The following is a 27,284-nucleotide window of genomic DNA, read 5'->3' as shown; positions in this document are numbered from 1 at the left end:
ATAAGATCTCCAGAAGTATTTTCTAGGGCATGACATCTTATGCTGAACATCATTCTAAAATGAAAAAGCACTCTGTATTACAGTTGGAAATGAGAGACTTACATCAGCTAGCAACACTTCCACAGTTGTGTTAAACAGCTTATCACCAGGGTGCTCCATGTTTCCACTTCTGAAGAAGTACCTGATAGGAAAGGTATGTTATTTCTAAGTATTTTATACTTTAGAAAAGTTCTAGGAAAAGAATGCTTTCCAGTTTGGATTCAAAGTTTCACATACCTTTTCTTTTATATGTCGTGGGCTGCAGAGAACAGAAATAGGCATTGAAACTTCCCAATGTGTGACCAAAACATGCTAGAGACTTTTCATTTTAAACAGAACAAGCATTAAAAACATCTTTTTCTGGAACCACAAAATGCAACTGTTCCCCTTTTCAGTGCTCAAGTTCCAAATAAATTAACTTAACTTTGCAGGTTTCAATGGCTAAGGAAGATCTACCCTCTCATCTGTTCCTACCATCCTAAGGCTGAGGTGAGATGGGCTTCTGGAATGCAATGGCAGCAAAAATGCCTGGTTTTACAAGATCATACGCTACATGCCAAGAGAATCCCCTTTTTATCAATACTGATCAGGTGCTTCTAAATAATCTCTGTAGCCAGTGAGCAACAGCACTGTCAAAGCAAGAATCCAAGCAAAACCACCTATGAGATTTAAAAAAAAAAAAAGAACTCTATTTGGTTTTATATTTTGGCATTAGAGTTCTTAGGTTTTTAGATCCAAAAAGAGCTAAGGAAATCTAAAACATCAGCCTCCCTCCTCTACTATCAAACAATCAAAACCTAAGAAGTACACCAAATATTATAGGATTAACCATACATTTTTACTGGTTAGCAGTGTGATGGCAATACAGTATGTAAGTTAGCTTCATCCAGTATAACTTCCCAGTAACAGGAAAATGCAAAATACAGGCTACCAAGTTTTCCAAAGCATAAAGCAGTTAATTACCAGTGTTGATCACAGAACATCAGTGTTTATTATAAAAACTGTCATTTAGTGCATCTTACTAGACAGCGATACAGACTTGCTTTCTTACAACTTTTTAAAATAAAAGGGAAATCTACAATCTTTGCAGAAATGGAAGTGGCCTTGTTTTGTGACCAGTTTTGGGAGGAAGTGTAACAACAGTGAAGGAGGTTTTCTCGCTGAATATCATTACAAAAATATGGTAATTGGGGTAATTTGTCTCCCTTTCCTGGAACCGTATTTCTTGCTAGATGATTAATTTTTTAATGCAGGTCTGTTCTCCAGTCTGACAAAGAGAGAAGAAACTTTGCTGAACCAGGCAGGATGGCTCCTTTTGGTGCCAACCTCAGTTTCTACTGCTCATAGAGTAAGGCTTTCTGAAAAACACCTCTCTATCTTAAGCTATAGGTATCTTCCTTTAAAAGACACCCAAGTTGAATGATGTGAAAACAGAGAAGGCAGTTTCATCTCTTAGTATGAAAAAAACATCCAAGGTGGGACTTAGCTGTAGGTCCGAACACGTAAAGTTAGAAATCTGGCTGTGACCCAAGTTTTCAAGTTTCATTACAGGCAGTGGGGATATACTCAGTACAGACAAGGAGACTCAGTAACTGACTCAGGTGACCAAACAGCAAATAAGATGAATAGCTGTCTAGCTTCCACTGACTTTATCAAGATCTTTATCTGTTATGTATAGTAGGAGCTTACACATCTACCTTACATAGGCATCTCTACTGTAAACACCTACATTCAAATCTCTGAATCTTCAACTGAATCCCACCTTTGTTAATTCACTCTTCATTATTTCCCCACAATAGTGAATATTTTCTCTTCGCTTTCACCTACACTGGTATCTGGCCTAGGGCTTGGCCTTTGACTTGACATCAAGCAAACAGCCTTTCTGTTGACAAATACAGAAATAAACCTTTCACTGACTCCTTTGATGACCCTCATTAAAACCAAATTCTTTTGAGAATTATCATGAGAATGTAAAATATTCAACTGAAGAAATAAAAGATACAAAAAAAAAGTTCTGTAATTACCAAGCAAGAAATGTATTCTGGAATTCAAGAAGGGGAGCACATAAATATCAAATCATAGATTTCTTGTCAGTAACGAGGCTACGGTTTAAGCAAACAGTTGAGCACTGGTGGTTTTGAATAGGCTCAATCATTTTCTGACTAGATATTCCATATCATGCAATACTTACTTTTCCACTTTCAGTGGATTTAAAAAGGTGAAGCTGATGTAGTCCCCTGCCACTGGAGCTGAAGCCCAAAAACAGTCTTGTCCTTTATAAACTTTCTCCAAGGTATACTGCTCATATGTTTTTAGGCTTGTACTCAGTTTTGCAGGTGGATTATTATGTGCTTTATGTAGCACATTTTTGCCAAAATCTTTATCCTGTTGGATATAAAGAAATTGAATATCACTCACATAATGAAAAAAAGTGTTCCAATATTTTGAATTTTAGGAAGCTATTCCAGAAAATAGTTGCCTCAGTGTCAAAACCCACACTATTTCTAATAGAAATATTCATTTCAGTGTAGTCACTGAAATGTAGAGACTCAGAGTTGCAGTTTGTAGACAGAGTTGCTCTGATTATTTCTTAGTTGCCTAGATTTAATAATGAAATTCTCCACAGTAGGCTATTTCATAGTTGTATACTGTGCCTTCTGCCAAAACACCTGATATTGGTCTCTGATAAAGGCTACATGAACCTCTACTCTGATCCAATACAGCAATTGAAATGGCTAGTCTAAATGGCACCATCAGGACATCCTTGAAGTCTGGTGCTTCATTGCTCTTGTTCTTGTGGTAGAGCCACTGTTTGCCGTGCAAACTCTCCCTAAAAATCTGTGGCTGTCATGATAGCCACACCCTTGTCCTTCTTACTAGTCCCTCACATTGGGATCGTGGACTATTCGTCCAAAACAAACCATCACAGCCAGCTGCGTTTGTGTGAAACCTTGCACTGTGCAGAGGGTGCCATGAAATGCAACTATGATGGGTACAAGTATTCACATTAGAGATTCAAAGACATTTGTGCAGAAGCAGTAGGCCCCACCTGCAGCTTAGACACCAGATCGATATTCTCCCCCAGATTTGTAAACCAGAGTTCTTGGATAGAGAAATGCGTCTAACGCCCAAGATGCAATACTTGAAACTGATTTGAGAACCAAGTCAGAACACAAGCATATCATTTAGAAATATGGTATTAATTTCTTATCCTTACCTTCAAATTCTGTATCTTCCCAGCCAGTGATGAATAAATTCCCACATGCTGAAAGAGAGATGGTTTAGCACGGATACGTAACTTTGCCTTTTCCTTTTCACAGTGTGTCTGAAAGAAAGTAAAAGGGAGCTAAGTTGTATTCAAATAAAGGAGAGACAAACTGAGTTACATACAGCAATTTCATTACGTACTTCACTACATTACATGTAATGTTACAAAATAGCTTACTGTGGAGAATTTCATTTTTACATGAGCAAATGTAGCTGAATCTTGATATGCTAACACTCAGCCCAGGCAAGAGGACATGTGCCAGACACGCATCACCACAGGATGGCACATAATAGCCACAAACAAGTGCCCTGCTAACTCACCTCTGAGGCATAGCGTGTGATCACTTAGTGACATTCTTAGTTGCTTGAAAAGGGGAAAGCATGTGGATTTCTGTCAATTTTCCTTCTTGGTGCCTCTAGGAATGTCCACTGATTCAGCCTGTCTAACAGAATTCTGAGCAGCCCCTGGGATCCCTGTCCTTCTTCCAGCAACCATTTTCCATATTGTCATGAGTAGTCCCATTAGGTCATGCCACTGGTCATTCCCACCCAAGGGTAGCATTAGACTTGACTTGTCTCAGTAGGTTTTTGCTACCCACAGCAATTGAAATTGCAATTGCAGAAGTGAAACTCGCTAGAAACTTGCTGATACCACTCTGATTTAGCTTGGCCAGAGGAGACTCCCATGAGCTGGCTGCCTGACTTTCAGGAACAGAGCTTCATTTTAGGTATGAATCAGGTCTTTGAAGCTAGTACAGTCATTTAAAAAATAAAAGTAAAATGTTTCATCTAGCAGACAGAAGTTGGCACATGTTGGATCTTGAATGGGTGATGTTAACTTAATCATATCTTTTTCTGTTATCACAGGCATACAAGAACCTAAATTAAAGGTACTTGAGGCTCACTCTAACTCATATGAGCCACCCTAACACATGGAGTAGGATTTCAAAGCTTACTCCTATCTGTCTGAAGTGGGAATGGAGACTCTTCAGTGGCATTACTAAGTGTAAAACCAGAGACCTTATGCTATCCCCAAGAGTCTCCTCTGCTATGCAGTAAAATGTGAAGCTTGTTTGTTCCACTCCCCTCAGTCTTCTGCTTTGCACAGCTCCTATCTATCTCTTCTTCCTCCTTTATCAACACAAAAATAATATGTGCAAACACCTGGAGTGGGGACTGGCTACGCTAATCAAATAAAGTTCTTGAGCCTTAAAAATCAAGAAGGACCAGAAACTGGTCTGTCCTCTGTGGCACAGTCTGTTACAGAAGAAAGGTATAAGTAGTGACTAGCACCAAAGACTGGTGAGAGAAAGAATGCAAAAGGGCATAAAGAAATACTTAACATTTCATTGGGCTCACCCTTAGTACTAGAAATGGCACCATTTGCAATTCCACACAACTGTTTAATTTTCAGTGAAAAGTATCATTTAGTTCATTTGACCTACATTTCCCTACATTTTTTTTTTCAGCCAAACAGTCAAATTTTCCCAGGGAGTAAAAGATCTAAAGCAAGTTCTGCTTCCTGAAAGTAAGGAACTGGTAGAAAAAATTCAGAACTACTATGACTGTAAAAGGTCTGCTGCTTTACTGACTTTCATTTTGGGGGCCAGCAGAAGATTATGAGAAGTGACAGTTCACATAGGTTTACATATTCAAAATGTTCTTTAGTGGTGCAGGGTCGTCTACATAACCAGCTGCAGGCAGCTGAAGAAGGCAAAACAGCATTGATGTGGAAATGTGAATTGCTGTGAGTTAGGCCTTGCCATATGCCCTAGTGGGCTCAAACATCATGCAACTCTATGCAGATCTGCAGCAAATTTTTCCCTGTAAATTCCAAAGTCATGTTTGAGGGATTTCTATTTCGCTTTTTATAAACAAGCTATTTCATCATGAATGTGTTTAAGTATTAGTTGTGATCACAAATTCATAGACATACTTACTGCATCCTTTTCTGGATTGCACACTTTAACCCAGAGCAGGTGGTCTATAAGCCAGTCTATGGGCTTATCTTTATAGAACATGAGAAAAAATTGCACTATGAGTGGCAAGTCTTCTGATTTAAACAACTTTCCTGAAAGTAAGACAAGAAGTTGCATATTCAGACATTTTTATTGCTGTGCAAAAATCACCAGCTTTATGTTTACTCCAGCCTTAAACACATGAATGTAACCCTGATAGTTAGTGAAAATTTCACAGACTCCAGCTCTGGAGAGTTGCTTATCCTCCAGCTTGTTGGGATTTTGAAAAGATATCCATCCCATGCCTGGAGATATTCTCACATAGTCAACCAGTGGACTAATGAAGTATGTAGTATAACCTAGTTCCAAACACAAATCTGCCAGTCACCTGTACCAGTGTGTCAAATGAAACAAAGTCCAAAGAAGTCCTCAAACTGCTAGACATGCAATTTGACTGGCAATACTATACTGAGTATCTTTAAATTAAGATTGATATAAAATCTTGATATAAAAAGTGTTGTTTTTAAAATACTACCCCTGTTCATTTAGTTCTCTTGCTATTTGTGTAAGCAGATTTTGTTACATTTCTTTAGTTGACCTAACGCTTATAAGGTGTTACCTTATAAGGCTCTAATTATTATCTACAACTAAATTGTATCAGAAACAAAGAAAAAAATTTAAAAAGAAACTTACTACTAAAAATAGTAAAATCCTCCCCTACAATATGGGATACATGTTCTGCTTCACAAAGGAAAGGAAGCAGACTGTTTTAATAGATTGTTCAAATTCCTGTCCTGAACAGAAGACTACAAGCTATAGAGGCACATAGTGCCCTGGGGTGGAACAATTTGCTTCTTATGGGAATCCAACTACTAGATCCTATGTTGAGGAGACTCTGCATTAAAAAGACAGTTTTAAAGAACATAAAAAGTAAAAGACTTTCGGTGGGAGCTTTCCTGAGTCCTTTAATGCTTTGAATGTAATTCTGAGGGAGGCCTACTCAAAAACACACAACCCACACATCTCCAAATCCAGTTGACCCTGCTGAGATCGTAATACTTACCAATAAATCCTAGCTGGGAGAACTCAAGAATCATCCAATCTTGGGACTGTTTAGCAGCAAAGTTTCTTATACTTTGAATATAGTCAGGTTTGGCTATAATGTCATCTTCCAACTGGGGGAAAAAAAAAAAAAGCAACAAAAAAAGAGGAGGCAAGTGGTGGTTTTATTGCTGTCAGTCACATGTAAGTGACAGCCACATTGCATTTGACTGCTGTATAGTGTACACTGAAGCTGGGCCAAACTACAGTGGATTGCTATATAGCTTCTACTTATATCTCTCTCTCAGTATCATACATTAAATACTTCTTTACAGGAGGAACCATAACACCATGAGTGCTTCTCCCTTTTTGAGAAAGGAGGACTCCCTACCTTAAAGAGATCTCACTCAGGAAAAAAAAAATGAAGCAAAAAGAAGTTAAGGAAGAAGAAAGTAGACACTTTGTACTCAAGTTATATAGCACTGATAAGCAGCAGGAGCAAATTGTTTAAAAAGAAAGGTGTGTAAAGCAGATGGTTAAATGCTTTCCCGAGTAGCCTGGGCAGATTTTGTCGTACCTAAAAGGTGACTGAGAAGAATCGTGGATGATTACTGAGGCGGCAGTAGAAAGCAAGTTGTTTCAGGGAATACAAGCGATGAAAGAAGGAATGTGCTGTGAATCCCACTGAAGGACAGTGTAAAGGCTGAGACTGAATACAGCAGTAGAGCCAGCTACAGGATACTTGCAAAAGGAGACAGACACCCATCAAGGAAATGGGAAATGCCTTGGCTGCATTGTTGTATGGCTTTCAGAGAAGAATGTGGGATCTGAAAAACCAGAAGCTGTTCCTATTACTAAAGCCGAGGATAATGAATCCAAACAAGGAGTTTAGAGGTACTGACACAAAAGAAAGAAATGAATTCCAGAGATAATTAAGAAGCAAGTAATTCAGGGCTTGAATTTGGTATGGGTGTGAAAAACACAGGAAGAGGAGGCTAAACCTTCAGGAAAATGTTGTTTGGGTGCAGTGTTAATCCAACTGCTGTACTTCCTTGGCTCTGGTGTTTGCCTGGTGACACTGGAATCTGCTTCAGAAAGCTAAACAGGTAGAAAATGAATGCTATGAGGGAAAAAAAAACCCAAAACAAACAGCATGATTTCCTGCTGGTTTTGTGTCCCCAAATGACTCAGCACAGAGTCAGCAGCAAGAGCTTGAGAAGGCCCAGAGCTTTTAGCTGAATTTGGCCATTACTACGAGAGTAGGTATGGTGGGGCAGAAACGTGTTGTCAATGGTGAGCCCAGGAAGAAGTAGAATGAATTTTGAAAACAAGATTAAGAGATCCGTTCTGACACAGTCAGCTTTTGCTGATGTCAAGGTAACAAAAAAGAGATAGATGGAGACAGAACAGATCGAGATGCATGCTTCTTAACAGATTCTGAAATCCAGGGATTGAGCTGAGGTGGTAGCTATGCAGAAGAGAACAACAACAACAAAAACCATAACATCAACTTACAAGAAATCTTGCATAAAATCAAATGAGTTAAGAGGATTATCCATTAATAATTAGCTATATGTAAAAGGAGAGGGGCAAGGAATCAGAGAGTTTCAGAGAATCCTTAAAAAGAAATTCAGGGCCACCCAAAAAAGGCCAGAAGCCAGAGAGAGGAGTGTTTCAAAAACCTAGTGAGACCACCATATGAAGAAACACTGGAAGAAAGCATATAATAGTAAAGATGAAAAATATAGAGACTCTGATGCAAAATGGGTGTGAATATCATTATAAGCTGAAAAGAGTTTGCATATTGAGAAGTCTGAAACAGTCTTTTCTGAAGGTGACAGTTAAAAGTGAATATTGGAGAACGTACATTGATATACTATGTAGCACAGGCCATAAAAAGTTTAACCCTGTACTGAGCCCTGTAATTTGTGTCCAACTAAAGCACATCTTCTTGAAGAGCATTTGCTATTGCTTAGCGATTTCAGTGTAAGTTCTTTTTCATTAAATTATACTATGTGTAGTTATTCCAAATGTTTAGTATGTAGTACCCAAATACTAATTTGAATTTTTCTGGCTTCAGCTTACATAGAAGACAGGCAAAGTAGAAGATATGGTTCAATAGAAGAGATAAGATGCCTGGTGGGATTTATTGTCTTTTTTCAAAGATTATGTTTGATCAGTAGGTAAGGTTCATCCACAGTGTAACCCTGTTAGCTTCATTAGACTTCACAAAGCTTAAATCCTGGTTCAGCAGTATTTATGTGCTTATTTAGCAAAGATCTTGTCTGACTCATGACATCGACTAATCTGTAGACCTCAAGACTAATTACGTATGCTTATCTTCTTTCAAAATTCACAAGTTAATAGCAGTCACTAAATGATACTATTCATGACAAAATAGTAAATAAAGCCTAAGCTAGTTCAAGTTTTCCCTAAGATTATTGAAGTAAATCTTCATACCAGGCTGAGGAAGAGGATTTTTAAGTCCTTTGCTTTCCATTAATACAAGGCTTCCAGATGGAGAAAGATCATAGCTAACTTTATGGCAGCACGTGTTCCTTCTTTTCACCTGTACTCTACAGAGTATTTTTGGGGCAGACCAGTATCTGTGCTACAAAACCAGCTGCAGACTGAACACACAAAGAAGTGGATATGCTAGGCAGTGGTATGAGGAAAGCACAGATTTTAAGAAAACTCTGAATGCAGCCAAAAATACCACCAGATCATCATAATCCAGTCTTTACTCCAGATAACACAGTTCAGTTCTTCTATAATGTCTCAGATAAGAAAATGTTTTCTCAAATTTCTTCAAAAATACAAATACATAAGTAAATCATTTCCATGCAAACATGAATGCTTGGAAAACTTTATAATAGAAAGGGACATTAAGTGGCTGGCAGCCTATGTAACATTTTCCATGCCTTAATGCTCTACTGCACTTGGTAAACTTAGGTAGAATTCTTAAAAATGTAAGAAAGTCACAGGAAAAAACTTAATTTTCCAGTAAACCTTAACTGCTCAATAGACACCATTTTTCTCTGTCCACCTGTCTTCTGACTGCCTATGCCAAATCTGAGAATGGAACATACACCCCTGAGTAGCATTTGTGTTAAACGCTGATGAGAATTGTATAAGATGCCTGCTCTTGTGGTTTTCTCTTCTGCTTCTGGGAATCTTGTGATGTGTTTATGTGATACAGAGCCTGAGGCCTGCTAGGAGGAGAATCAGGAAAACTTAAGAACTAAGCAAAATACTCTTCTGAGCTTTTTTAAAAAAACTGTTGACATTCACAAGCTATATGAACTTTTATGGATCTGCTCTGTTATTGAACGGTCATAAATTTTGGAGTCTTTAGCTGTGATTATCATCTTTATGGAGCGCAAATCAGCACAAACCTAGAATGATGGGTAAACCTAAGCCTGGATGCATGGAGATCTTCTTAAAGTCTAACTCTCTAAATCTTCTGGAGAATTTAGGATCTGCACTTGCAGTTTAACCTTTTCTCCAGTATCACTGTACTGGTATATTTCCCTACTTGTAAAGTTTTTTTGGTTCATTGTGATCTGGGCTGTAACCTGGACCTAGCACCACTATTCTGTCTTGCTGCACTAAGTGAAAACACGTTAAACTCCGACTTTCTTAACCTATTCAAATAAGGGTTTCATGCTTCAGTAATCTTGTTATTCAACCTCACAAATTACAGGAAGCTACAGGGTGGTTTTAATCAAATAGTACCTGGATGCAAGATTATTATAAGCACAGAAATACGTGTGTGCTTGTAAAGAGCACAGGCAAAATACACAGAAAATTATAATAGAGTCCTGTTTTTATTGAGGCATTTGAAACAAAATTGCCAAAGCTAATAATCCATACAGATGTATGGCAGCTATATAATGATAATATAAACATACCTGTAAATAAAATCTTCCCTTTGGTTGGGCATATAGCATTAAAAAGCTGTAATCCAAATTCTGTTTGGTTCTCCACCTAAATAAAAGCAGCAAATTCTGATAAGGTTTTTGAGGGAGTTGCAAGAATTATTTCTATAATAAAAGCATTTCTAATGCTCTACAGTAAAATTGCAAGGTTGAGTATTCCAACTGAATACTAAGTGAATATACATTCCTCTATAATCAGTTTAAACATTTGTAAATAATTCCCATAAAAGTTATCATAAACTAAGCAAAAAAATGTTATTTGTACCAATGTAACCTGAAACAAAATGTCTAACAAGTATATTCATGCCAAATGACTTAAAGATGCTACTCAATATAGTATGAACAGCAGAGATCAACACACAATGATTATTTAAAGATCAAAAATGGAGTGCTTTTTACTGATGAACAACAAAGAAGCAGGTTGATAAACTTTCCAGGTTTAAACATAAATACACATTTTTCCCTACAAAGTACAGTCTTTCATTTTACCTGAGGATGAAGCTGATGTTTGACAATCAATACTAAAAGACTCCAGAGCAATTTATCATTACTTAAGTAACATAAAAGTGTATTCAAATCTAATAATACCTGAAACTTAAGTGTAAGTATGTAAACATGTTTATGCTCTACAAGATATACTACAAAATACACATGCATACGTGTACTCGCTGATCTCCTCCAACCTGAACTCCAGTGCTGCAGCTCCTCCACTGCATTGTTGGGGTAGCTTCTGGTATTAGTTATTGTTAAACGAATGAAAATTACTGTCCTCCAATAAATCAACTTTGTTAGGTTATAATCTCTCTCAGTGAATCTGGGAGACATGAGTGAATGAACTCACTAGCTAGGATATATTATTTACAGTAGTATAAAAAGTCCATGATTACCAGAAGTTAGGTCATTAAACTCACAGTAGTTGTTATTAGTCAGGTAAGGGGCCCTGTGGGGTTTCTGTTGTGTGGTCACAGAACCTCTCCCTTTCTGTCATATGAAAGATATCCCTATTTTTATCTTTATGACCAGATAATCTAGCTTATCACCTCTTGGCATTACCCATCTGGTTACCTAAAGTACCTAGAGTCAAGACCCAAAGGAGAAGCCTTGGCTCTCACCCTGAAACTGATGTGCAGCATAGCTTTTCTCAAGTTCCCCATGTGTAATAACTTTTTTTTAAAGTACACTTGAGGTCCATTTGCTGTGAAATACAAAAACATTATCAGCTCAATGTTGACATTTGCCAAATTTTCCATTTTATAGTCTTAGCAGAAGTCCTTAGCTTTTATAGAGCTATCTCACCTTACTCTGTCCTCTGGATCTCCAAACATTTGCTTCAGGTTGGAAAGATCTGGATAATAAGAAGCAGGAGGAGATATAACCTCTAGGACTCCAGACTGGATTTCTCTGGGGAAGCTGTGAAGAAAAGCTTAGTGAGACCCCATTCCTCAAAAAGATTTTTGAAGGCAATCACAGAAGCTCCCGAGGGTTAGGCCTGCTCCTCCATAAATGGAATTCACAACTCTAGCAAAGAAATGAAGTCACGTAGATTAGGAAACCAAGAAGAGGTCTTTGTCAACCATCAGAACAGACAGGACAGTAACTCACTGAAGTCTCAGAAAACACTGAAGAGAAGGCTGTTTCAGAAATCCTGCCCCTCCTGCATTTACAGGTACTCATAATCTTGATATGGTTGCCAAAATACAGCAGTAATTCACAACCAAATCCACTATCTAGAACTACACACAACTGTTTCCCCTTGCACAAGAGTGCCTAGCTTCCTTACACTTGCTCTAACTCTAATGCCATATTCTAGCCAAAATGATACTGTCCTGGAGTGGGGCTTTGGTATGGGGAATCTGGATCTAGTCTCTGCTCCAAAGATTAAGTTTTCCATTTAAAAAGTTGTTTAAAAAAAATGTGTAATCAATTTTAGTAGCCAAACCTGGAAGCCAAATCTCTCCCTTTCTCCAAAATATACAAAAAAAATCAAAACAAAACACTTCAGTTTTTAATAGGTACAGGATCACTGAAATAAGGAGTTTTCAGAACAGAGTTCCCCATTCCCTATGATTGATGAGAAAAAAGCTTCTTTCAGTCAGCTGCACTTCAGGGCCTTATCTGTTTTGTGACTGTTACCCACACTATAGCTTTTCTCTGAAAGCAGCTTTTGTCAGACAAAATAAATCTACCTATAAGTGTATTTTTTCCTCAAACATTTTAATTCAGTAGTTGTTCCTCTCAAGCTGCTCTAAGGTTTTTTAACATGCATGTGATGCTATGTACACCTCTAGGAAAGAATGATAAAAGCAAGCAAAACTGCATTGGGAACCAGGCCTTTGTTTGACAGATCTTATATTAATTTGGCATGGCAAAGAATACCCATCTCATGTTACCCATTATATAATAGTATTTGACATTACAAATATTACCCCACTGCTGTCCAAAGTCCATTGCCTCCATGAAAAAGAGGCAAATGAGGAAACAAAGACACCTAGGAAACATAACAGACATCAGAATACACTGCAGGGCTGTGAACTCCATGGGGACCTAATACATGTAGCCTCAGGTGCCTTGAATTGCATCATTAATTTTGTGGTGAAAAGACTTAGGTTCGAGTAAATATTTATCAGAGGCTTAAGCTGAGACCTGGTCTGCTTAGTTAACGTGTATTTATGAAATAATAACAGGAAAATAAACTGACACATGCTTCTGTTCTGAATTTCAGTGTGTTACAATACACGTAATAAGAGTGCACCTTTGCCTCATTTCTTAGCAGCTTCGTTTCAGGATGGTAGAGTTGAAGTTTATTGTTGAAATGCTCTAATTCTTTACATATAAGTTCAAAATGTGTTTGCTGGCTGTTGTAGTCTATATACTCTATAGGACTTACCTGGTTTTAACACTTTCTGCAACACTGTTAACATACTCTGCATTCACCTAAAGAAAAGAAGTGGGGGTTCATTTCAAGTCACCCATTTTTGTATTAAGCAATATTTTGTAGGGAATATTTATATGTAAACACTTCATTTTTATCCTCTAATTCTTTTAATTCCAAAGAAAAGCAATAGGTTATAACAGCATTTCTACTAAAGGACAGGATGGGGTTTTCGAGCCAACTGAACTTTCAATGTAGTTGAAAGTAAACAGAACTATCTCCAGCTATGGTTTCTGCATTTTGTTTTTTCACTGTTTCTGCAGCAGGACAAGCATTTTCTGCATAAAATTCTGTTCTACAGCTTTAAGTTAAGCATGATCATATAACTGTCAGTAAAAAGTGCTGTTTCAGGTTACTCATCCAAAAATCACAACAGAGGCCTGAGGCTGCTGAGAAAAGTCACCTAAGCAAAATTTTCTAAACTAGCAATACTTAAAAGTTTTATTTAGAGTTTCTTCCTAATATAACAGACTTAAAGCTCTTGGTCTGGGAATTTTGATGACATACTTATTCATTGCTGCTGTTTCATTAAAGTAACATTTTTAGTGTGCAAAACACATCTCTTAATTATACTAAAGAGTGCTAAGTTTTATGGGTGCGATTTCCAAAGCAATACGACACCTGTCTTAGCAGTCAGGACCTTTTATTTTTAATACACACAAATAATCATTAGCAGCTATACTTTGAATTTGTAATAATTAAAAATGATGTGAAGTGGTAAGTAAAGAACTGCGATAAGAAAAATACCAACAGCTTTTCAATTCACTTTCAGTCAATAAGTTACTCTGCCTTAACTCATAATGTAAACATTTAACTTGATCTTCTGTAACTTTATGGGGAAAAGGAAGGTCTAGTTTCATGATCAGCGAACACACCTGCCATACTCTCATAATAAAATGTTCTTATCACCTCTCATTATCAACCTGCTCTAATTTACTGCATGGCTGAGAAATGGAAGCTGCAGGAATGTGACTTTGGGAAAGGGAGAAAGGGAAGAGACTGATTCTTAAAACAGGAGTTTAATCCTAAATTGGCTGAAATGGACTATTACTACAACCAAAACTACAGTGCCAGGTTAGGACTATCAACATTCAGAATGAACTATTCAGAAGTTAACCCTTAAAGAACTCTCTGAAGCCCAGTAATGGCTTTATCTAAACGGCAGCTAGGCAAACCTCGTCATTGCAAGGGCTCTTAATTGGGAAATAGAAGCTGTAAAATAAGTTCAGCTCCTGAAAATTATGCTGAAGAGGAACTACAGCCAGTAAAATTAGGCCTATTTATTGTTGTGACCCAAACTGAAAAATGGAAGTCAAGACCTAACTTAATAAAGTGAACTATCTTCTGTTTGACAGTATTACAGCTGCAAGAGCTGCTCTATGTGATGACTGAACTAAAAAAGCAAACTTTAACTGTTAATGAATACGTGTATGAAATTTAATGTTGTTTATGGAAGGACAAAGAAATATGAGCAATAAATATCAAGTCTGAATAACTGCAGTCTTTTTACCTGCAAGTAGCTATCAATAGCTAACTCCCTTCTGTAGCTTTTTTCCAATGCGGTCAAGACATTTTGGAATGAGGGAAAAAAAAAAAAAATCCTTTACCCCTAATATTCTATCTTGACCACTGTTTACTTTCCCCAATGTTGAACCGTTTAAGTCTTTGAACAGTTTTCTTTGTCACAACCCATGTCAATACACAGGCAAAAGGCAAGGCTCCAGCATGTCAAGGTACTTTGCAAGATAAGACAATATCAAAACAGCAGATAAATAATCTGAACTTTTGTTAGGCTGAATAAGTTTACTTTTTTTCCAGTTCTACAGAACTTTTCTGTGGAGGATTTACATTTCATTCTTGAAGCAGAATACTTTGAGAGATAAATAATGAGTTCATATTTATTTGAAAACCTGACTGCAACAGCTGTGTAAATGTCATATGACTTTTTACCCTTTGATCATCTGAGTTACAAGGTTTTTTCCAGATATGAACACTGAAGCACTAACTGCTCAGTATCTCCTCCAAACTTAAAGAAATCCTTCCCAAAGACCTAGCTAGCAGTATTTTGCAGTGTCCTACACTATTACACTGACATAAATATCTATATTGTCTTTCTGTCAGCATACTGCACCTTTCCACACAAACTTACCTCTGCTATAAAGACGATTATCACGCAGTCATTCTTTTCCTCTTCAGAAAGTTCGTACAGTAGGGAATGCAGTGTACTTATCAGATAATGTTGTTTTTCCCTTTTCACAGTAGGGATACCCATCACCAGTGAGACTGCAAAGAAAGAAGTCCACAAGCCACATAACCTTAAGTCAGGTAAAGGGAAACTGGAAGTACATTTTAATTTTTATTTGATGTGACCAACAGACTTAGTGACAGTTAATATTCCTATAGCACTGTCACAGCATTTGCTTTGCTACCTGGAAGGAGAGATACCTCCAGCTAAGTTTAGGTTAGAGACACCTGTGTCTGTGTTAGAAGCACCAGGTCTACACTGTGTAGACTCAACATTTGAGAACTTGGAGATATTAGGAGATACTACTACCTCTGGCAAACACATAGGTATCTTCTATTGAAAGTGGGTACTGCAAAAGTGCTAGCTCTTGGTATGGAGCTGGAGATCTGAGTTGTAAGAGTTAAACCAACCCTGCTCTAATGAGCAAGTGCTCACAGGAGGTGAGTGCCGTATATCTCAGAAAGAAATCCAACTCAAAAAATCTTTCTGAGCAGTCTAATTGATGTGACTCAATGGCTTTGACAAAATAATAATAATAATAAAAAAGGAGCTTAGACGTTATCAAGAAGAAATGAACTAAGATTACCTCTGGCAGAGACTCCACTAGAGGCAAACCTATGCTGAATTACATCGTTAGATTGTAAACAGGTTCTCGCTTTTTCCATTGGTATGGTCATTGCCTAAACCAGGGACCTAATCCAGCTCAGTAAACCTGTGGAATTCTTACTCCTTACAGATGACTGCTATTCACAAAACCTCGTGGGTCTGGGAAGGAAGCAGCAGATTTTGAAGGAGTAGCTGCAGTTCATCATCTGTGCCAGTGATAGCTCAAAATGCCAGCACTCCAGCATTCCTTCCCAGCACATAACCTGCTAAACTACTGGGGGTTTGTTTGGTTTTACACACTTAAGATCAATCTGTAAACAGAGGTCTTGCTGTTGTGATTTTAATGTATGAATAAATGGAAACTAAACATGGAGCATTCTTTCATTACTTATTACTTTTCTTCCTTCCTCCTTCCTTCCCGTCCCCCTTGTTTGTGAATGTATTTGGTTTTCTGAGGGTCTTTTGCAAATCATTTTGCTGACAACCTCTGGTCTTTTTCAGACTGACAGATCTATGGGCACTCCAGTGAGAACTCCAGCACTAGATCACATTGCTACAGGTGCACCTACAATTGAGAAGGCTGCAGAAAGTTATCCATTGTCATGGGCATGGCCAAGTTGGTTTTTCAGTTAAGCCAAAAATGCTGCCAATGTTTCTTTATATAAAATCACCCTAGAGGAGGGTCATAATTTCAACAAAACATAAACCCCCGCAAATGGTTGATGAGTTCCTTATTATTGCTTATGAAAGTTCTTTTTAACTATCACATGAGAGTTAGGAGAAGATGTAACTGTATATTTTGTATTAGATTTCAACAGAATTCATTATGATTTGTGCAGGTATTAGCTGATTTTGCATGTGGATGAAAAAGTTACACTGAAAATTTATTAATATCTTTTAAAGAATCTCATCACCTTTCCATTTGCTTCTAACTTTAGCAAACCGAGTACATAATAAATTCTCCTTGGCTTCCTCATTCATGTTCATTTTAGAGGAAAAAATGTCAGCTAATGCATCTCAGCCATATGAATATATGAATAAAACCAGTATTTTTTCTCAATTATGACTATTTTTTGTTGATATTTAAAAAGATTTATCAGAATACTTCAGGGTAGAAACTTGAAATTGGGAGGGGTGTGGTAGAAGTCCTTTTGCCATCCCCATTAAAATCCATTCATTTTGGCAGCATTATAAATTTCAGGGGAAAACCCACTCCAAACTTTGAGTATGCTTGATTGTTAGAACTTAATATATAATATAAACACATAGAAAATATAAGCCAAGCTTTATTTCCTACCTCCAGTTCTCTGTTGCCCAAAAATAACATTTGGGAAAACAGCATCTTCATATTCTTGAAGGTGAGGTAGATAGCAGTACATGTTTATAAGATTCACTGGGAATTTTCTGGTGAAGTTTAACACTTTCCACTTCATATCATCTTAAAGAAATAACACACATATAAAGAGCCAGCAGTGAAGCTTATTATTTAAATTGTTTTCCTCAACTGAATACTATCAGATTACTACACACACTGTTGATCAATCAGAAGTGTTTCTCTGAAGTGGTTCTGTATCATATGTTGCCCTCCTCTGCTAATAAACTGAGAATGGCCCAGTACAACCCCCCATGCCCCAGGCAATGGTGCAGAGCTCCCTGTGCCTGAACAGCTGTAGGATTGAGCCATCCTGAAACACAGTGAGCAGTTATTTTAAAAGCAACAGGAAAAAAAATACCTTTTTTAATTAAAGGAACACAGATTCTGATTGATAACTTTCTTAATTACTTAACAAACTTAAACGGTTCCCCTAAAATATAACACATGGTGGTCTCAGGGCTCAAACAGAAGTTCTCAGGTTTTAAAATATCCTATGGCAAAAAGGAGAACCAGATCCAGGCCTTTAGAAACTATTTGAAAAGCAAAAGACTGTAGTAGTTAAAAGTAAGAAATATTTTTCTTTATTATTTTAAAATAAAGATTAAAATAATATTTATTCATGTTGAAATAACTCAAGTGTGACCTTACAAAAATAATCCTATTTTTTTTTTATATAAGCCTTGTAAAACCCAGATACCATTAATTCACTAATCTATCTTCCTTGCTATAAACATTCCTGAACATTCCAGTGGTGGTAAAAATTCTTCAAATAAATCTAATAAAAAACTTGGAAAAATTAATTCTAAAATAATTATAAAATCAATTATAAAGAAAGTTGTGCTTAATGTAGAGATGATATGCACCATGCAATTTTAACAAAAGTATTTGAATGGATTAAAATTCAGACTATATTTACAAATGTCCTTGGTTCAGCAGTAGCAGTCATTTTTCTCCTTCTTAGTAGCTGGTGCAGTGCTGTGTTTTTCTTAGTCTGAGAACAATGCTGATAACACCAATGTTTAAGCTGTAGCGCTTACCCTGATGAAGGACTTTTCAGACTTTCATGCATTGCCATGAGGGGCACAAGATGCTGGGAGGAAGCAGAGACAGAACACCTGACCCAAGCTAGCCAAAGAGGTATTCCATATTACAGCACGTCATGCCCAGTATATAAACTGTGGCGAGTTACTCAGAAGGGCTAGATTGCTGCTTGGGTCGGGCTGGGTATTGGTCAGTGGGTGGTGAGCAGTTGTATTCTCTTCCCTTGTTATTTCCCTTATCATTATTATTATTGGTGGTAGTAGTAGTGGTTTGTGTTATACCTTAGTTACTGGGCTGTTCTTATCTCAACCCGTGGGAGTTACATTCTTTCATTTCTCCTCCCCATCCCTCCAGGAGCGGGAGGGAGGAAATTACGGGAAAGTGATTGAGCCGCTGCAGGGTTCTGAGTTACCGGCTGGGCTTAAATCGCAGTTCTTTTTGGCACCTAAGGTGGGGCTCGAAGGCTTGAGATAATGACAGATCTGACCAGAGTGTGTCTAATTGTATCTGTGATAAACATTCATTGATCGGGTTAATTATCACTTATTAGGATGTTGATTTATTTGCTCTCAGAGTTGTTGAGCTTGGCCTCAGAGTTTCAGCATGTCATATCTCACTTGCAGCCAGTGTTTGCTGTTTTAACGTTTATCAGCTGGGGGGCCTGAGCCAAGGTTCTTGTTTTGCTGTACTTCATGGTAATGACTTGTAATACAATAGAATCATTGATCATGAGACTGATCCATTATGCATTCTCGGTGTGGTCATCACCTCTATACTTTGGGAGGCATATAATGGGAATTTTTAGCAATTAAACATCTTTTTTTTCCTTTTTGGAGGGTCAACCTATGAAGGAGACATTCCCTCACACTCTCCACTTCCCCTCCAGGCTATTTATAGCAGCACCTAGAGGTTTTGAATATCCTTTAGATACCTTTGAAACTTGCCTGCTTCTTTTGCTGGGAATTGGCATGCTGCTGCAAATAGTGCATGTGCTTTTGCCTACGGCCATACCACCCTGAGAATGCCCAATCTCATCTGATCTGGGAAGCTAGAGCAGGGTCAGGATCAGTTAGTACTTGGGTGGGAGACTGCCTGGGAATCCCGAGCGCTGTAGCTTTTTTTGTCAAAGGACTGTCGTGGTTTAAGCCCAGCCGGTACCTCAGAACCACACAACCACTCCCCCTCTTCTTCCCCCCTGCTCCTGGAAGGATGGGGAGGAGAACTGAAAGACTGTATCTCCCACAGGCTGAAATAAGAACAGTCCAGTAACTAAGGTATAACACAAAACCACTACTGCTATCACCAATGCTGATAATGATAAGGGAAATAACAAGGGGAGAGAATATAAAACTAAAAGGGGAAAAAAAACCAATAAGCAAACGTCTGCACAATACAATTGCTCATCAACTGCTGACCAATACCCAGCCTGACTTGAGCGGTGACCTTGGCCTTCTGGGTAACTCCCCCCCAGTTTATACACTAGGCATGATGCGCTGTGGTATGAAATACCCCTTTGGTTAGTTCGGGTCAGGTGCTCTGTCTCTGCTTCCTCTGGTTCCTTGTGCCCCTCCTTACTGGCAGAGCATGAGAGACTGAAAAGTCCTTGATCAGAGTACACACTATTGAGCAGCAAATAAAACAACAGTGTGTTATCAGCACTGTTCTCAGACTAAAGTAAAAAAGACAGCACTGCACCAGCTACTAGGAAGGAGAAAAATAACTGTTACAGCTGAAACCAGGACAACAAAGAATAGCAAATGATCTTTCTCATCATTAAGAAAACTGCTTGGAAACAGAACTGAAGATCACTCCAGACTTTATTTACCAGCTAAGGCTAAATCTTGCTTTTCTGCCACTGGCATCATATGGCTCTTGCACTAGAATTTTGTCTGTCATTCTCTCTTGCTGACTTTTTCTGTATCCTACTAGCTACTGCAACACGTGTGTCTTCATGCCCCAAATGAAAAGTATACCTCCTATGAATTTATCTGTGGTAATTCATACTTCAATGGGTGTCTCCTCCAGACACTTTATCTGTTGTACAAAGACGCTGGTGCTAGGGCATTGCTGATATCAGAACACTGCCTCAACTAGTTTTAGCCAACAACATCACATTGACAGCCTATCTTGCAGGTAGTTTATTAATAATCTGAAGGAAATGTGAATGCTTGTAAGTGATATCAATTAAAAGAAAACCTTTGAGGAGGGTTTCTCTGATTTTATTCGGTTTAAGACAGACACCAACATGCAGTTAAGTTTACTCTGATGACCTGGCTTCTTCCCATTGTTTAATTAAACTTCTTTTTTACTAAAAAATATATTAGCTCCTTGCCTTACAGATTGTTGTACATCCCCATCTATCTGATCTATCTGTACATTATAGTTGCATACAATAGCTTAGACTATTTGATTCTGTCCTCTAAAAGGAGTGATACAGTAGTGCAGGATCTGACTTCCTCCCTTTTAGCTGGAAGAGCTACTTCCCCGGGGGAGAGAAGGAAAAGTAGAATAGGCATCTCTGTGCTTGTTGTGAGGCATTCCACAACACCCCTAAGAGTCTAGATGCTACTGAAAACTACTTTTAAAAAATTCTTATTTGCATTCTGTACTGTGAGCTGGTATCAGATTAAAACAGGGAATTAACAAGGACTTTTAGAGGGGAAGAAGGAACAAGGTGCTTTCCTGCCTTGTGTAGTCAGCTTTGTTTCTTAGACTGTTCTTCTTTTTGTCTGTTTATTCAATACTAATTCAGTGGGACTGTTCAGATGCACCTAAACAAATCCTTGAGTGTTGGCAGGGTTATGGTCTTACAAGGTTTAGAATACGGACCATGTTGTCAGCCACCAGTCACCCCACATACTGTGGACAAAGGCTGTATCTAGCCAGCAAGACCTCATGGGACTTCTTAGCTCCTGGATCAGGCAAGCACCCAGCTGTATGCGGTCTGTACGCCTGCTGAGACGAGACTGTGCACCCAGCACACACACCTTAGTGCCTGGGGTCCACTGGCAGGATGAGCACTCATGGCCAAGAAGGCCCCCCACAAATGTCACTCCACCTAGACAGGAGGGACACCAGGACATCTGAAGAGGTGTACCTGCCTTCCAGGTTAGACACAGCCCTAGTATTTATCAAGGTGTAGTGTCATAGTAGGAGCCGTTAAAATTAGCTTATTCAGTGCTCTGCAGCTGGCAGTAAAAGAGAGATAAGCATTGTAAGAAACATGATTAGCAATATGTACAGCTTTGCCATTATGACCGCACTGCAATCTATTGTGTCCCCTTTTTTTCCCCTCATTTGGTTACTAACTGATCCTATTTAAAGAGGGGCTACAGATTACTTTCCCACCCTTTTAAAAAGTAGATACTTCTGCCTAATGCTAATATAATCAAATCAATGATTTTCCTCCCCACACTGGTGATAAACACAAAATCATAGAAACACGAACACATAAAACTTTGAACAGTTAACACAGTACATTTTTATACACACAAACCTGTATGATTTGTTGTCAAGTTCATTCTTTTTGCAACTACGCGTTTAATTTCATCTAAGGCACTGCTCAGTTCCTGTGATCTTTTCTTATTCTCCTTTTCAGCATACAATAGTCTTTGCCGAAGTTCCAGAAACTGGTTTTGGTACATGTCCAAGTCATTTTCTGCAATGAGAACACAGTATCTTTACAATGTGGTGAACTATATGATGGAATAAAGAGAAAGTTTAAGAACAGGAGACAGTCTAGAAGAAGACACAACCAGCAATGTGTAAACAATAATAAAAGAGACCACTCAAAATTTTTGCATGGAATGAAGAAGTCTGGAAGAGTATTAAGTAGCAGAACTTACGTACTACAGCTGGGTAAAGGCTTGCAACAGAAGAAAAGAACAATATGACATCCATAATACGGAAAAAGTCAGGGGAAGACTATGAGGTGCAGGGGAAGGTGCTTTCCAGTAAAGCCAACAAAATTCTTCACTAAGCAACAAATCTTGATGACCTTTGTCACACTAAAGGGTGTAATCATTTAATGTTTTATGTATAAAACACTAAGATTAAAGCATAAGTATCCTCATCTATGAATAAAAAAGTGTCTGAAGTGTATTAAGAACTATTAGTAAAGATGGTTATTTGAACTTGTGGATATATTTAATTAGAGAATAAGTGAAACTGCTCTGTATTGAATGATCCCTTCATAATATATAGCCTACCTTTGATTAAATAGTCTAGAATTGTATCAATATTAGAAACACTGTGCTCTCAGTCACGGTTATCAGACCTTCTGCTGTTCTGCATAGTATTCTAGGGTAGCATCAATCTTTCGTTTGTAGGATAGCCATTTTCCTAAGAAGCCAGTATTGTCAGAACTTCTGAAGTTATTAACAGATGATGCACAAGACTTATATCTGTTAGTGCCTCCACTGCCTCATTGCCACATGAATAAAAGACTGTTAGACATAGAATAGAATCATAGAATCGTTAGGGTTGGAAAGGACCTTAAGATCATCTAGTTCCAACACCCCTGCCGTGGGCAGGGACACCCTACGCTAAATCATATCACCCAAGGCCTCATCCAACCTGGTCTTGAACACTGCCAGGGATGGAGCATTCACAACCTCCCTGGGCAACCCATTCCAGTGTCTCACCACCCTAACAGGAAAGAATTTCCTTCTTATATCCAACCTAAACTTCCCCTGTTTAAGTTTTAACCCGTTACCCCTTGTCCTGTCACTACAGTCCCTAATGAAGAGTCCCTCTCCAGCATCCCTATAGGCCCCCTTCAGATACTGGAAGGCTGCTATGAGGTCTCCACGCAGCCTTCTCTTCTCCAGGCTGAACAGCCCCAACTTTCTCAGCTTCTCTTCATACGGGAGCTGCTCCAGTCCCCTGATCATCCTCATGGCCCTTCTCTGGACTTGTTCCAACAGTTCCATGTCCTTTTTATGTTGAGGACACCAGAACTGCACACAATACTCCAGGTGAGGTCTCACAAGAGCAGAGGAGAGGGGCAGGATCACCTACTTTGACCTGCTGGTCACGCTCCTTTTGATGCAGTCCAGGATACGGTTGGCTTTCTGGGCTGCAAGCGCACACTGAAGCCAGCTCATGTTCATTTTCTCATCAACCAACACCCCCAAGTCTATCTCTGCAGGGCTGCTTTGAATCTCTTCTCTGCCCAACCTGTAGCTGTACCTGGGATTGCTCCGACCCAGGTATAGGACCTCGCACTTGGCATGGTTAAACTTCATGAGGTTGGCATCAGCCCACCTCACAAGTGTGTCAAGGTCCCTCTGGATGGCATTCCTTCCCTCCAGGGTATTAACCAAACCACACAGCTTGGTGTCATTGGCAAACTTGCTGAGGGCACACTCAATCCCACTGTCCATGTCAGCAACAAAGGTGCTGAACAAGACCGGTCCTAACACTGATCCCTGAGGGATGCCACTCGTTACTGGTCTCCAGCTGGACATTGAGCCACTGACCACAACTCTTTGTGTGCAGTCATCCAGCCAGTTCTTTATCCACCGAGTGGTCCTCCTATCAAATTGATGTCTCTCCAATTTAGAGACAAGGATGTCATGTGGGACAGTGTCGAACGCTTTACATAAGTCCAGGTAGATGACATCAACTGCTCTACCCCTGTCCATCAGTTCTGTAGCCCCATCATAGAAGGCCACCAAATTGGTCAGGCAGGATTTCCCCTTAGTGAAGCCATGCTGGCTGTCACCAAGCACCTTGTTGTTTTTCATGTGCCTTTGCATGCCTTCCAGGAGAATCTGCTCCAAGATTTTGCCAGGTACAGAGGTGAGACTGACTGGTCTGTAATTCCCTGTGTCATCCATTTTCCCCTTCTTGAAAATGGGGGTTATATTTCCCTTTTTCCAGTCATCAGGAACTTCACCTGACTGCCATGATTTCTCAAATATGATGGCCAGCAGCTTCGCAACTTCATTTGCAGCTCCTTCAGGACCTGCAGATGGATCTCATCAGGACCCATGGACTTGTGCACGTTCAGATTTTTAAGATGGTCTCGAACCAGTTCCTCTCCTACAGTGGGGGCAAGGTCTTCATTCTCACAGTCCCTGTGTCTGCCTTTCAAGACTTGGGTGGTTTGGTCAGAGCCTTTGCCAGTGAAGACCGAGGCAAAGAAGTCATTCAGAACCTCAGCCTTCTCCAAATCCTGTGTAGCCAGTTCTCCCGAGAGCTTCCTGAGGGGGCCTACATTCCCCCTAGTCTGTTTTTTATTTGCTATGTGCCTGTAGAATCCCTTCCTGTTATCTTTAATACCTCTAGCTAAGTTTAATTCTAACTGAGCCTTAGCTTTCCTAACCTGGTCTCTAGCTTCTCAGACAACATCCCTGTACTCTTCCCAGGCTGCCTGTCCTTGCTTCCACTTATTATAAGCCTCTTTTTTCAACTGAATTTTCCCCAGGAGCTCCTTATCCATCCAAGGAGGTCTCCTGGCCCTCCTGCTGCACTTCCTTCTGGTTGGGATGCAACACTCCTGAGCTTGCAGCAGGTGATCCTTGAATATCAACCAACAGTCTTGGGCCCTTCTGCCCTCTAGGGCTGTATCCCATGGAACCTTCCGAAGCAGGTTCCTGAAAAGGCCAAAGTCTGCTCTTTTGAAGTCCAGGGCAGTGAGCTTGCTGCACGCTCTTCTCACTGTCCTGAGGATCTCAAATTCCAGCATCTCATGATCGCTGCATCCAAGGCTGCCCTGGAGAGTCACATTTCCAAGGAGCCCTTCCCTGCTGGTGAGCACGAGGTCAAGCATGGCACCTCTCCTTGTCAGCTCCTCTATTACTTGCAGAAGGAAGTTGTCTTCTACACAATCGAGGAACCTCCTGGATTGCTTGTGCCGGGCCGTACCGTCCCTCCAACAGATGTCAGGGTGGTTGAAGTCCCCCATGAGAACAAGGGCCTGCGAGCGTGAGGCTTTTCCTATCTGTCTATGGAGTGCTTCATCCGCAGGTTCTCCTTGATCAGGTGGTCTGTAACAGATCCCCACAGTAATGTCTCCCATAGCTATATTCCCTTTAACCCTGACCCACAAACTCTCTGTGGACTGCTCACCTGTCCCCAGACAGAGTTCCATACTCTCCAGCCTATCCCTAACATAAAGGGCAACTCCCCCTCCCCGCCTGCCAGGCCTGTCTTTCCTAAAGAGCCCGTAACCTTCCATTCCAACACTCCAGTCATAGGAACCATCCCACCACGTTTCTGTAATGCCTATTATATCATACCCCCATAGATGTGCTCACATCTTTAATTCCTCTTGTTTGTTCCCCATGCTACGGGCATTTGTACAGAGGCATCTGAGCAGAGCTCCAAATGAAGCCAGCTCATTGGCTGGAGCGTCTGGGATATCTCTACATTGCTCCAAGCATTTATTATAGGTTCTGGCAACTGACTGGGTGTGTTGGAATGGAATGATGCCCCCCTCCCCCAACACATCTAGTGTTAAAATGAATATAATAAGGCAACACTTCAGTAATGTCACCTGCTTTGCAATAGGAAGTAAAGAAAGTAGAGGGCAAAAGGGGGCTTCTATTTCATTTTGAAGTGTTTTGTAACGATGCTTATTTTGTTTTTCTTTGGTTTTGTTTGGGTGTTTTGTTGTTTTTTTTGTTTGTTGTTGGGTTGTTTTTTTTTTTTGTGGGTTTTTTTTTCATTAAATGCTGTTATTTAGACACTTCTCCCATTCTATCTGTGGACTGCTGAGTCCCATCTGTGGCAGGACTAATTTTCTGGGACCCACCATTGTCTCTCAGCAAAAGTGAATTCCTGGGAATTCTAGCGTATAAAAGAGACTGCAAAATAAGCAGGAAATACAAATTGGTGAGGATCTGCAGAGGCATTTCAAACTGGAATTAATTTTTATTTTGGACAAATGTTTGTGTTTGTTTTTTTTTTAATTTACAATAAACACAAGTCCTTAATTTAATCAATATATGTGTGGTTGGAACAGCCTGAAATTTAAACCATCTAAGAAGAAAGTAGTTTAAAAAAGAAGTGAACATGTGAGCTGTATTATTATTATTGCTCTCATTAAATTATCAAGTGTGTTTAGTAAAATGCCTATAAAATGAATGCTTCCTAAAATTTTCTGATAGTCTTAAAAATGTTTTACTTGCAAGAAAGGCATTCCTATCTAGAAGTATTCTCTACTGTGCAGCTATGAATGTAAATTTAACATTGGTAAAAGGAGGGGGAAACTGGATTATTTCAGCTGCATGCAACAAGAAAGTTCTACTTTACTGAAGCAGGCTTCCCTAAAAAATAGTTGGAGAATAAATAAAGGAATGTTCAATGTAATGCAGAGTGCATCTTTTAACAGCTTCAGGGGAAAGGTTAAAATAGATTTCCAACACAAATCTTTCAGGAAGCATCAAGCTGCAGAGCTAGAACCCAAACAAGCTAAATCATTGGAGCACGTAAGGAAGATCCCTTTCATCAACTACTATGTAGGAATATATCGGCTTATGCTTTTCTTTTGCAGCTGTTTCTAACACTATAGTCCAACCTTTTTTTTTTTTTTTTTTGCTTTAGAATGTATATGAATAAAAGAGCAACAGAAGGCTTAAGCTGATTTAGGTGACTGACAGACATTAATCATACTGTTTTCATAGCAAGAAAGTGATTCCAAATAGGGCATCAATGCAAATAAATATGGCAGAGATTTATCTTGCCATTCCATGACAAATTCAGAGGTATTAACTAAAGCTATAGTAAGAGATGTGCATTTTTTTTTTAATGTTCCAATTACCTTTATTAGGAGTTAGATAATAGGAAGTGCCCAGAAAAAGTGGAGGTTTAACCTGCAGTAAAGTTCCATGTGCTC

The 27,284-nt window shown here is 39.1% G+C and overlaps 1 protein-coding gene and 1 long non-coding RNA gene across 7 annotated transcripts in view; one reads left to right on the top strand and one right to left on the bottom strand.

Moving 5' to 3' along the window:
* MGAT4D (MGAT4 family member D) overlaps positions 1-27,284 on the bottom strand; it is a 44,347-nt gene that overhangs the window by 4,004 nt on the left and 13,059 nt on the right. For all 6 annotated transcript variants that reach the window (XM_061441866.1, XM_061441858.1, XM_061441849.1 and 3 more), the window contains 11 exons: positions 21,939-22,100; positions 17,324-17,464; positions 15,325-15,458; positions 13,131-13,177; positions 11,540-11,653; positions 10,217-10,292; positions 6,328-6,439; positions 5,247-5,377; positions 3,257-3,364; positions 2,231-2,424; positions 103-181 (listed from right to left, as the gene is read on the bottom strand). In XM_061441866.1, coding sequence (XP_061297850.1) covers positions 103-181; positions 2,231-2,424; positions 3,257-3,364; positions 5,247-5,377; positions 6,328-6,439; positions 10,217-10,292; positions 11,540-11,653; positions 13,131-13,177; positions 15,325-15,458; positions 17,324-17,464; positions 21,939-22,086 — 1,284 coding nt within the window. In that variant the 5' untranslated portion in view covers positions 22,087-22,100. The remainder of the gene's footprint in view (positions 1-102; positions 182-2,230; positions 2,425-3,256; positions 3,365-5,246; positions 5,378-6,327; positions 6,440-10,216; positions 10,293-11,539; positions 11,654-13,130; positions 13,178-15,324; positions 15,459-17,323; positions 17,465-21,938; positions 22,101-27,284) is intronic.
* LOC133262577 (uncharacterized) lies at positions 67-17,289 on the top strand. Its single transcript, XR_009741356.1, has 4 exons — positions 67-193; positions 1,293-1,387; positions 15,435-15,500; positions 16,528-17,289. It is a non-coding gene; the product is annotated as an uncharacterized LOC133262577 (long non-coding RNA).

Source organism: Pezoporus flaviventris, unplaced genomic scaffold, assembly GCF_033815535.1.
Source record: "Pezoporus flaviventris isolate CSIRO_AGI_PZ_B2104156 unplaced genomic scaffold, CSIRO_AGI_Pfla_v1 ptg000002l, whole genome shotgun sequence".
Taxonomy (NCBI): domain Eukaryota; kingdom Metazoa; phylum Chordata; class Aves; order Psittaciformes; family Psittacidae; genus Pezoporus; species Pezoporus flaviventris.
The sequence above is the reverse complement of the archived record's forward strand: the minus strand, read 5'-3'. Positions and strand labels throughout refer to the sequence as shown.